Consider the following 12994-nt stretch of genomic DNA (forward strand, 5'->3'; position numbering starts at 1 on the left):
TAGCTTAGCATAATGTCTGGAAGCAGGGGGAACCAGCTAGCCTGGCTCTGTCCAAAGTTGATAAAATCCTTCTACCAGAGCCTCTAAAAAACATTAAATTACCTTGTTATATATGTAGTTTGTTTAATCCGTAAAAAGTGTCATTTGTGGTTTACAAATTTGTTTTTGTGCTGGACTGTTTTTTTGGGGCTAAAATCAGTTACTTCCTTGAGTTAATTAGTGATCTTTAGAGGTGCTGTTAGGCAGATTTCGTAACCTTTGGACAGCCAGGCTAGCTTTTCCCCACTGTTTCCAGTCTTTTTGCTAAGCTAACTGGCCACTGACTGTAGCTTCATATTTACAGTACAGACATGAGTGGTGTCAAGCTGAACATCTAACTCTGCATTTCTCACAATGTTGAACTATTGTTTTGAAAGGGACTGTCATTATTAATCAATACATTTGTATTTGTCTCGTGAAAAATCATACAAGGTATAATTTGTGAAATGTAATCGCATCAGCTCCTTCAATTTCTGCATGATTGATCATTTGTTTACAATTCAAAACCCCATCTAATGTAAATTGATCTAATCCAGTTATAACCTGAATTGGATTGTTCCCCCCCCCCATGTTAAACTGATTTTATGCATTATTGATCATAAAAACCGCACAGTATAACCTTCATCTTCACTGGTGCAACCCAGACTTAGTATGAATATTTTATGTCTTGGCACAATGTCCATCACTGAGCAGCATGGAAATCTAAATGTCCTGGGTGGCCTGCCCTCTCCTCACCTGCTACATCCCAACTCAACTCACAGGATGATATGTTATGCAAGTAATGTAAAGTATGGAAGGACTAATGATTATAATATACCAATACATAAACCAAGAGATTTGGCTTTTGCTCATCAACTTGTTCTGGTTATTCCTATCTGAAATAATGGAGACAAATTTACGGTTACACTTTACTTGAAGGTATCTACACAAGAGTGACATGACACTGTCATGAATGTGTCAAACATTATAAACAAGTCTTAAACGTTTATGACATAACGCTTCTTTTTAGTAAGTGTCATTCGGTTTTTGTCATAACAAGTTAGGGTTCGGGTTCATGTGTCATGACAGCAGATGAGGAGAGAGGACATTTAACCACCCAAAACTGAACGACACAAACATTTACCATCAGTCCTGACAAACACTTGGAGGCCTTTAGAAACAAAGGCAGATGTTTTTCTTTTCTTCAAAAACAATCTCACCCGCTGCAAATAGCATATCAAATATTAGTCACTGACTTAAAAACTCACTCCCGTGTACACTTGGACACCGTCACATAAATTTCTTCAGCCAAGAGCAGATTAAGAGTGTGTAAGAAAAATGAATCTGTTCTGAGTTCCAGCATAGTAGACGCCTCAGGCGGTCTGAAGGATTCAGAGATGGCACAGAAAGAAAACTACACACACCAGAATACAGAGCAGGGCAGCATCAGAGGAGAAAACTTTCAACAAGTTAACATGTAGTTTGTGAGTAGTGGAAAGTAACTGAGTACCTTTTACTCAAGTGCAATTCTAAACTACCTTGACGACAAATGTTGTATTTCACTCCATCTGACAGCTTTTAGCTTGTAACTTTTTATAGTTTACATAATACAGCAATTTATAAAATGCTTTTATAGGTTAAACAAGTATATTAAGTAGTTAAACCTTGACCTTAGTATTAGCACACTGTTTCCACCAAAAAAAACATTTTATATAAATAAATAAAAAGACACACTAAAGGGGATATTCTACAAAATTTGTACTTTTACTTAATGTAAACGTAATGGTGTTTTTTGTTATCTCAGTGTTCATTTCTAGGAAGTTGCATTTTAAATATTTCAAACTTTTGACTACAATTGTAATCTGTGGATAAAAGTCTGAAATAAAAATAAATATGATCACTATAAAACATATCTCTCAGGAAATTGAGCACTAACTAAGCTGTGAGCAATAATGGCCTAAGAATGAGCAACTACGTCCGTTTTTAGCATCTGGACATGTATAACTCACTTGCATACCGTAACCCAGGGAAACACTCAAGAGGTATAGAGTTCTTCTGACACACCGCTTCAACACGCACGCACACACACTTGAGAGCTTTGAGCAGCAAACTGAATAAGGACTGAAGATTTGTTTCTCAGTGTTTTGAGTTTGTTCCTCTTCTTTATGTTGCTGCCTTCAAAGTTTCATTCATCCATTTCCTTTCACTTTGATGTCGCACAAACTTTAAATAAATAAATATAAGACACAAACAGGACATCAGCCCCATCGTTTTCCTTCATTTGTTCCTCTTGTCCTCCCTCAGCCTGTCCGTCTGCTACCTGATCCGTCCGTCCTCTCTGGGCGGGGTCAGTTCAGACTTGGTGTCGGGGCTGGCAGCGCTCCAGACGGTGAGATGACAGCGCTGCATGACGGGACAGGCGCTGGGTCCCATCGAGCAGACGTCTGCGGCCGACCAGTGGCCCTCCAGCAGCCAGTCCAGCCAGTGGCGCAGCGGCACCCCCGTCAGGGCAGCGTTGGCCTCAGCCTCCTCCACGGCGCCCAGACTCACAGGCAGCCGAAGCACTGGGTTCAGGCCGTGGAAACTCTGTTCCATGTAGGAATTTCTGGCTGGGCCACCGTGCAACCGCAGGGCATCCTCTGGATCCCAGGACAAGTGGTAAGGAGGAGGTGGGAGAAGAAGAATGGTGAAAAAAGGTGGCTTTGGAAAGCATATTTCCTCCACACTAGGATAACCTTAGAGTTAAACAATCATTTTGGTTTCATGTATTTTCTAGTGTCATTTGTGACCTCGGTACTCCGTATGTTACTCAGTCACATAGACTTCTTAGCGCTTACCGTAGGCGGGGAAATACAAACGTTATTTTCTTGGCCTCTTATCAGACAGTGGTTTGCATCTTCAAAGGTATTTTCGAGATCTCCCAAATGGGAAAATCTTTGCCCAGTGCAAAAAAAAAGTTTTAAATGTAGTATTTTAACAGACTGTAGCAATACTGGATTGAAATGTTAAAAATGTTGTCATCTCAGGCAGACAGAGATCACAAAAAGCCTTTTGAATATGTGAAACGGCTGCCAGATAATAGGTAAAAAACATAACTCCCTTCAGTCGAGTCATGCACAGTGGCGATTTTCCCAATAATGAATCCCCATCAATCTTTAATAAACCTAGAAGGTCATTTAAGAAAACGTGCTTACTGTTCTGAAGGTATTTCCAGAATCATTAAATACCCTTTTCCCATCGGGATAAAAAACATTCTATCTGCTAAATGTCAAAAATGGTAACTGGGTTGCTCAGTTATAGTTTTGGTACATTTTATATTTTGCGTGCGTTTTTAAAAAATGAGCTTGGATTTGTCATTTACGATTTAACTTAATTATGAAATGCAGTCGTTTTTATCATCAAGCTAGTTTGAAGAGTCTTCTGGAAATATCTGTTGTAAAACAACCTGCTGGGCTTTTCAAAGATGATCAGATTAACCATAGTAGCTAAACCTATTGTTCATTTTGTGATAAAAGCACCACAATTGGTACATGTATAGCTCAATATATTTAGAAGAGATCTGGATATTGGGCCACTGCAGTTTAGCATTATAATGACCATGAGCCATTTTCCAAAATGTGGTTACTTGCATAGAACACTTTGACAGTAGATGCTAGATCGGCTCTGCTAGACGTGTGAACATCGTGACATGCCTCATTATTCTGCCTCCGATTGGCTTACCCTGGTGTTCTTTCCCTAACCAATCCCCACTCCTCATGCCTAAACCTATATGTTATTGCAATGAAAGTGAAATATAAATGAAAGAAAAATCCACAATGTATAATTATAACTGGATTTAACCGTAGCAATATGAGAGTACAGTTAACTTAAATAACATAGGCAATGTAATCATTTTAAGTAAACATACTTTTGTCATTAACTATTCTACAAAAAAAGGGACAGAGTCATCTGGCGCATTCTCACTCAGAGAAGCAGAAGCCTGTGCACTGTAGTGCAGTGGAGCTCATACATTCCTTCTGTCTTCACCCACCCCCAGTCAGATGGTGATGGCAGCACACGGTCTGGTAGCAGTGATTTTCCCCAGATGTTACCACCCTGGTAGACTGCTCTCTTGACATGTTCCACCAGAGCAGCTCGGGTAGGTGTTTCAATTTATTGAGCTATGCTGCCCCACTATAGGTGAACATCTTGTTCTCACTGTCGTTCTCTCTCGTGCTCTGGCTCTGTGTGTGTGTGTGTGTGTGTGTGTGTGTGTGTGTGTGTGTGTGTGTGTGTGTGTGTGTGTGTGTGTGTGTGTGTGTGTGTGTGTGTGTGTGTGTGTGTGTGTGTGTGTGTGTGTGTGTCCTGAGGAGGTCAAACAATTCAAATGGGAGGCTAATTTGGATAGAGGTGACCCTGGTGCATGTGTGACTGGATACTGACACTATAAATATATGTATGCATGGTATTGACAGCTGTGACAGGAGGGCCTCTGCTGTGTGGGTGGTTTAGGTATTAGATCTGCTATTGACATACAAACTGCAGGGACCCTTTAAAGCTCTTGAATAACATTTCAACAGGTGTTTCCATGAATTTCTGCAGGTTGATACTGAAACGTGACATAAATAATATTTTACTGACTCTTTGAACAAAATAGTAGTAATGCCTGTACTGTAGCTACTGTACATATACTGTGATGGAAGACATCCCTAATTATGTTTGAAATGTCCAACTCCAGTTCTTTGAGTTCTGTACTTTCCTGCCTAAATCTGATTTCTTGCAGTAATCTGCTTTCTTGTGACGTGTTTGGACCGCTCACCTTGCTGTAAAGGCTGCTGTCGGTGGAACTCCAGCGGAGCCACGATGAAGCTGGTCTGGCCCAGCGGGTTCCAGTGATGCAGCACCCTCAGCGTCCACAAGCCGGGCCTCAAGGGCAGGGTGAGTGGCGGCCGGTAGTGGGTGACCTCAGCGGAGGCGTCCACCAGGATGTCGTAAGTGGCAGCGATGACGTTGGTGGGGTCGATCCACACCACAGTAGCCGTCAGGTTGTTCTGGCTTCGGCTCCAGCGCTGCACAGCGACCGGCTCGTCCTTGGGGCCCAGCAGACCCCCCCAGTTCCTGAAGAGACGCTCCTTAGGATCCCAGTCCGCCCCAACCTGAACAACAGGAAGAGTTTCAGGATCGCCATGTTTAGACTGACTCAGATTCTGATTGCAGGGACAGTTTAGGTTGTAGCTGGCAAAATCTGCTAAAAATGATGATTTATAAATGGCTTCCAGTTGATTTTAGCCTTGATTTTTAAGGTTTCAATCAATTTAAAGTTGTACTCATTATTTTTAAAGCTGTCTGGCTCCAGTATACATGTGGGAGCTTTTGTGCCCATACTGCACTCAGATCCTGCAAAACAACTCTGCCAACAGTCCCGGTCCAGACAAACTTAAGGCTCCTAAAGTCTGGAACAGTCTTCCAGTTGAAATTCACCTTTATGTCAATGACTTTATTTACATCTAAAGAACTTTATTTTCTATTTCAGTCGGCTTAGTTTTTTCCTAATCATTTATTTTATTGGCATGTGTTCTTTTTAAAAGATTTTACTTTTTTTTGTGAAGCACTTTGTAAAAAGGTCCTTATCACAACTGTGTGACTTCATTTTCTGTCTTAATCTTATAAATGCTAACGTTTCATACCAAACAATTCATCCACTGATATTAATATATAGAAGCTAAATTGTTTTGTATAATGCTTTGGCATTTTTTAGTAGTATGCAATTGTTAAACTTCTCCAAAATTCTCAAATGGGGAACAAAAGACAAATTCTGAGAGATTTGCTTTTCAACTGACCGCAACAAAGCGCAGATTTTAAATCTGTGCTTTTACAGGTTTATATATAAAATATGCACAGACAACATGAGCTACTGGTCGAAACAAATGTGTCAAATTTCTGAAGTGTGTGTGTCTGTGTCCTGACCTGGACGTGCTGCAGCCTGTTGGTAGGGTTGGGGGCGCTGGCCAGGGTGAAGTGGTCTTTGGAAGTCACCCAGGTTTCCAAGCTTTCCAGCTGAGTGGAGGCTCGGTTAGTGGCCATGTGACGCACTAGGTAGCCTTGAAACTGGTCTGACAGGAAGTAGAGGTGGACTGACACTGGGTGGCTCATAGCCATGTACCTGAGAGAGATAAACACATACTACACTCAGACCATGTCTGCAATAAAGTGAATATGCATCTTTTCTTTGTGTTTTCGTTTCATTTACACAGTTCAACATATTGCCAACATGATGGTACAACATTGTACCCAGTGATGGAATGCAACAAAGCCCTTTTACTCAAGTGCAAGTTTGAGGTAATAGTTTTTATGCAGGTTAAGGTTAAATTTGATACCTTTACAATAATATAGTATGTCATAAAAAATCATGAAAAAAATCATACTATAGTAGGTCATAAAAAAAGTCATAGTATGGTATGTCATAGTAAAATAGTCATGAAAAGTCATAGTATTGTTTGCCACAAATTCATAAAAAGTCATAGTATGGTATGTAATAAAAAAGTAAAAGAAATTCCTAGTATGCCATTATAAAAGTCATAAAAATTCATAGTATAGTAGTCGTAAAAAGTCATAGTACAATATGTCATAGTACAGCAGGCAGCGCTAATCTGTATTGTCGCCCAAAAATGAAAACCGGCAGCTGATTGGACGAACGCGTCATGTGGGTCTGGTTTCTCCGGAAATTCAAAGACAGACTGTCATGGTGGCTGGTTCAGAATACGATCTCATATTGTACTAAAATAGTTCACCGAAACGTGTTTCTGAAAACATTTTAAGCGAGAAATAGGCCATGCAGTTGCTGAATCTGTCTTCATTTCAGATCGACAAAGGTCAATTTAAAAGATTTTGGTCAGATTTTGAGAGACTCAAGTCACGCTCATTCCGCTCCCCGTTTCCGGGCTAGCACTCTACCAATCAGATGCGTCATTTGAGTCCGACTGCCGGCAGTGCCCGCCCCGCCAATTATACATGTCAAATCGACCAAAATGAAGGACGACGGCCCCTCGGAGAGACGACGGCACGAAACACACCGAACAGACTCGAGTCACTGACCTTGCCAGACTGTCCAACGAGTTAAATGTATTAAGAGTAAGACATATTTTAGTTACATTGTTTGCTTAGTAGTTTAAACAAAAAAAATGGTGTACAGCTGTATTATCTGAGTAACTACAAGTATTGAATCTGGAATCTGGACTAGTATCTGGAATCTGAATATTCAATATTTAAAAAAATCGGATTGGGGTCAAAAAAAGCTGATCAGGCAATCCCTATAAGAAAGTCATAAAAGGTTATAGTATAGCATGTCATAAAAAAGTCATAGTATCTCTTAAAAAAGTCATAGTATGCCATAAAAAGGCCTAAAACGTCATTGTATTGTATTTAATTAAAAAAAAGAAATCATAAAAAGTCAAAGTATAGTATGTCAAAAAAAAGAGGTTTAATTTAATTTCACGAGCCATGGTTAGCAATGAGCTAATACTACATCAAATCACTTTTTAAAGTGGTGCAGCAGTATGACAATGTAAACACAGCAACACATACTAAAACATAAAATAGGTGATCACAGAAAGTCACAAAGACTGAATGGAGCAAAAGCAGGAACAGACCCTGTTTGTTAAAGTCTTAACTCTATACAAACATACTGCCAACTAGTCGGTGGCAGTAATACACAAGTTTCTAAAGCAAAAGAGGAAGAAGAGATTTCACTGTTTTCTTGTTTATGATTGAAGTGTTGACCAAAAATCTGCAAGTAAACAATCTCAAAGTGTTAATGTGGATGGAATCATGTTTCATATGTATCCACATTAGTGTGTATGTGGCCTGAAATGTTGCTTGACTAAAATCACAGGTTGAATGGAACAGACTCGTCCTGTTTAACGTTTAACTCCCCCCCTCGTCCCCCCCCTTCACACACACTTCCCATAATGCTGCCCCCACCCATTCTAGCCACCAATCCTCACCCGGACAACAAGTACCTCCTTGTACCTACTGGGTACACACACACACACACACACACACACACACACACAGCTGGAAAAATCCAGTATGTGCAGACACTGTAGCCTGGTTGTACCCCAGGACAAGCTGGCGTTATCTTTATATTTAATTTGGACATAAACAGCAGTGGTGGGGAGTTTAGTGGAAAGACACACTTCATCGTCACTCCCCTCAGAGAGTGATTGTGCAGTTTCTCTCTCAGCCGAAATTGACTGACCCAATGTCTAAATGACCCCAATACACCCACAACCGGTGAGGACTACATGAGGCAGATATTGGCTTTTTACAATTCTATCACAGAATCAGAATCAGTTCGCTTCATTAGGCCCAGACCAAGATACAAATGATCCACTGTTGCCTTTTAGTTCTGGTCTGTTTCCTGTTCACACTGACAAATTACAAACAAACCAAGAGCTGTAAACATGAAGTCACAAGGTAACTTACTGATTGGACAGTTTTGGTGACTGTCATCATCAGCACTACATGGACCCACAAGGAAAATAACATTTCTGTTTATTGACAGCAAGTGATGCTGCAATTTACTAAACCTTAAGTGTTTATCTTCTCAGATTCCACAATTATGATCATTAATATTTGAGAGGGCAACTATCTGGACCTCATTTCTTAAATAGTGGCAAACGGGAGAAAAAAGAGGTTTCTTGTAACATATGGGTTCCAAATGATTTCCGTAAATATACGCACCGCTTTACATATCACTTAGGAGGTTGTTTTCTCAACACTTCACAATCTGCATATTCATTTTACAGCAGTTTATCTTTTGAATTTGTGCTAATGTCACGTATATTCCGAGACTGGGTAAACCCAGCCCGATCTGCCGGTGATTTGATTTTGCCCTGCAGCTCAGGCTGGAAACCTGTACGTTTATCTATCCTGTTTCGATTACAATTTTGCGGGGATCAATCAAAAACTGGCTTATCCACCTGGCGCGCTATTGGTGGGTTTAATACGATGACGATAGAGAAGCGACCAAGCAGCTTCTTGTTTACATTCGGCCACCGAAGCGCAGCAACCCGGTGATGCCGCCGTCGCTGCTACGTCACCCGGATCGTTGGGCTGATTGGTTGAAGGACTATCCAATTGCGTACAGAGTCATTTGAACTATGCCCATTGATCACGACTCTTGGGCAGTAGAAAATACAGAGCAGACTCCCCAGACTAATGTTCAATCTTAAAAGATTGCCAGACTAGTATATTCCATGACTAAATATTGTCGTTTGACTGCTTTGGTTTTACATATCAAACAGACCACCAGAAATACCTTGGAATCGGACCATGGACACATTTTTCATGCACTTTTGGTCTAGTTGTTTGTTCCACAACAACAGTTTGATGGACAGCGTTTTAAACCAACCTAAATAATCCAAACCAAACGGCCAAACACATGAGTGTTTGTTTGAAATGAACCAAACAGGTTCAGTGTGACAGCATCATGTCTCAGACCGCCATTTCATTCATGGTTCTGTCTTATGATTCAGAATTGAACAGTGGTGACATATAAACATACAAAGATCAGAAGTAAAGGTCTTAATTACTCTCACTGGGATCTGTGAGATTGCTCAAACAGAAATCAACATTAGCACCCCATACACAAACTCCTGGAACACCCCATTAACCCTCGGAACCCATCAAGAACCCCTGGCATGAATCCAAGCATTTCTTCATTGGCTTTAAGAACCCCTTGGAAACATCATGAAGAACTCTTGCAGTCCGTCTACAAATTCCTGGAGCCCCTTAAAAACCATTAAAGCTCCTTCACAAACCCCTGGAACCCCCTGAATGCTTTCAATAATGCAGGGACATCTAAGACCTTTTATTCCTTAAGGATATCTGGAACCCCTTTAAGAAACACCTGGTACCATGGATGTACTACACTAATAGTTTACAAATGACTGGCTCACCCAACACAAACACAAAACAGTAGGGGTGTGACGAGACACTCAGCTCATGAGATGAGAAGAGATTTTAACACTATTTTAAAGAAAAGTTAGAGTGCTAACCCGAAAACGGGGACCGGAATGAGCATGACTAGAGTCTCTTAAAATCTGACGAAAATCTTTGACCTTTGTTGATCTGAAAACTTAAAGGGGAGGGAGAGAGAGAGAGAGAGAGAGAGAGAGAGAGAGAGAGAGAGAGAGAGAGAGAGAGAATGTTCTAATGCTGGGTTTTACAGGCAGCTTTTTACAATTGCAACTCTGCTACTGCTTGGCAAAAATGAACTCCTAGTCAACTTTGGCGAACAGGCAGAGGATCTTCAATGCTAATTTAGAGGTCCAAGCCAGACTCTTCTTCAAAACCAGATGTATTATAAGACCAACCAGGTCAGACTCAGTCTACTGGCCGCTGCTCTGCACTTGTTTGACTTCCACTTGACTAACTGCAAGGCTGACTCTGCCACACCACATCCAGCTCTCAATAAATCCACATCTGGATGTTCATACCTGCAGCTGTTGTCATTGGGATGTCCCTGCAGCGAGCTGGCAGCGCGGGACAGGCCCATGCGCGCAAAGGCGTGGTAGTAGCTGAGCGTGGAGTCTGATAGGCTGGCGGGCCCGTCCGTCTCCTGCTCATAGATGTTTTCCCAGTAGGCTTGAAGGCCCGGGGTGCCTGGGGGGTACGGTCCAAACAGGTAGGAGTCCAGCTGGTTGATGATCTCCTGACTGACGCTGGCCTCAAACTTCCTGGCAAAAAAGGTGGGTCTGGACGCTTGCTGTGGTCGAAAAGACAGAAAGAGACGAGGAGGGATGATTATTCTAAGACTAACTTTGACCGTCAACAAAAAAAATTAATACGGAGACAGAGAAGACAATATTTAAAACAGGAGAAATAAGTGTATAAACCACAGTTATAAAATCAATAGAATAACTGACTAGAAGGAGACTCAGAGAGCGCAGTCCTCTGCCAAGGCATGCCCTATCCGACAATGTTAACGTCCTACTTGAAGGGGCATTCACGCAAATTTTTACCAGTTGGCAACACATTTTTCCGTTAATGAAAGTGAAAAATAATTCATGTATCCGCCCTGTGATTCGGATGCGCTCTTAAATGTAAGTTTAATGAAAAAATGGGCTAGTAGTTTTTCAATAACCCTGATGACAAACGGAGCCGAAAACATGACCTCCTTGGCAGAGGTAATAAGATTAACAATAAGATTGTTGTTAAAATCACAACATGTGTTGAAATAGAATTCCTAAGAATGATAATAAACTCCTGCTGTACTTTGATCTAGGCTACTTAGGATCTAGTGGCTGTCGTTTCTGTTTTTCTAGCTTTGAAACCACTGACTTACAGTTTATGCAAAGCAAATAGCATGAATGTAAAATAAATCTCCAGCATCCAGTTATTCCAGTTAAAAAGCCTCACTTAAAATATAAAAAAACTTTACAGGTTAGCAAGATCCAACAGTTTGTTTCATATGACTACATAAACTGCAAAAAGAAAAATATATTTTATTTACTATCATGGAAAAATAAGAAATTTCATCTTTGAGAAGCTGTAACTAAAGAATATTTGTCATTTTTTAATATATGACTCAAACGATTAATCACTTATCTGAGTTTTTGCAGATTTTCGCTTGTTCAACTAATCGATTAAGTCACCATAAAACTTCACAATAAAACCGAAGGTAAGGGGCGACCTCTAGCTCACCCAGTAGAGTGTGCGCCCCAAGGCTGAGTCCTTGGCAGTGGCCCGGGTTCAAATCCGACCCGCGGCCCTTTGCTGCATGTCGTCCCTCTTCTCTCTCCCCTTTCCTGTCTTCAAGCTATCATGTCAATTAAAGGCCACACAAAGCCCAAAAAATTATCTTGAAAAAAATAGATTAAAAAAAACAAAAAAAAAAAACGAAGGTAAGTCTAGGGTCAGCACTATTTGCATATCAGCTGAACATACTATGGACCTACAAATCACAGTTTAAATGCAGAGGGCCCAAAGAAAAACACAGTCACTCCATATTTAGAGCCCAATTGCACCGTTGTTAATTTCGTTGACAAAGACTATGACGAAAAATATTCGTCAACGAACCTTTTTCACGGACGAAAACTAAATAAAAAGTCAGATATGATGACGAAGACTGTGACGAAATATATAAGACACTTTAGTCAACAAATAAAAGAGATGAAAATGTTAGGGAGGGACGAATGGAGAAGAGATCCAATCAGAACCACTCTTTTTTTGTGGGACAAGTTGGGAAGAAATCCAATCAGAGCGAATCTTTGAGGGTAGGTTGATTTATGCGGAAGCAGCGGAGCCATTTTAAAAAGCCGCGGCAAATGCAGGCGCAACAGCTAAACAAACGCAGCAGCAGTTACATAGGAGGACGAGTTTGCAGAACTTTGCACAGTTTCAAGGATGTTTTCACAACAATAAGGTTGTTTACATTACACCTAGTTGTGTTTAGTTGCACAGTCTTAGTTACACAGCTTTGGCTGGTTTCAGTTGACTTCGCTCGTTAGCAACACGCTAACGTTTTGCAGTGCACCCGGTCCGAGGGCAATGACATGTCTCATGAACAACAGAAATGTCAGAGCTAGGTCTAGGACGGACCGTTAAATCTGTGTCTGTATTGCATATTCAAACCTTAATACCATTCCATAACAGACTGATGGATACTTCCAATGACCAAAAATTCTGGAGAAACATTTAGTCGACTAAATCCACTGTAGATTTAGTCGACTAAAATCTGCTAATATTTGGTCTACTAAAACTAGACTAAGACTAAAAGATTTCAGATGACTAAAATAAGACTAAAACTAAATGGTGTGTTATTCAAAAGACTAAGACTAAATCAGAATTTGCTGTCAAAATTAACACTGTATACAGTAGTATCAAGGGTCACTTACTCTTTCTCTAAACAAATTCAACATCAAAGTTCCAACAGTATTCTCCCCTGTCATGAAACACTGTTGGGACAGCCACTAAATGGAATATTGAATGATTT

At 40.6% G+C, this 12994-nt stretch overlaps 1 protein-coding gene and 1 long non-coding RNA gene across 2 annotated transcripts in view; one reads left to right on the forward strand and one right to left on the reverse strand.

Annotated features, from left to right (window-relative positions):
- Positions 1-1282: 1282 nt before the first annotated feature.
- LOC144530363 (xylosyltransferase 1-like) overlaps positions 1283-12994 on the reverse strand; it is a 40460-nt gene continuing 28748 nt past the window's right edge. Inside the window, exons 8-11 of the mRNA XM_078269905.1 lie at positions 10497-10765; positions 5965-6160; positions 4817-5153; positions 1283-2657 (exon numbers count right to left, since the gene is read on the reverse strand). Coding sequence (XP_078126031.1) covers positions 2335-2657; positions 4817-5153; positions 5965-6160; positions 10497-10765 — 1125 coding nt within the window. The 3' untranslated portion in view covers positions 1283-2334. The remainder of the gene's footprint in view (positions 2658-4816; positions 5154-5964; positions 6161-10496; positions 10766-12994) is intronic.
- Positions 2591-6223, forward strand: LOC144530364 (uncharacterized). The gene is made up of 3 exons (XR_013503101.1): positions 2591-2676; positions 4055-4156; positions 4781-6223. It is a non-coding gene; the product is annotated as an uncharacterized LOC144530364 (long non-coding RNA).

Source organism: Sander vitreus, chromosome 15, assembly GCF_031162955.1.
Source record: "Sander vitreus isolate 19-12246 chromosome 15, sanVit1, whole genome shotgun sequence".
Classification (NCBI taxonomy): Eukaryota; Metazoa; Chordata; class Actinopteri; order Perciformes; family Percidae; genus Sander; species Sander vitreus.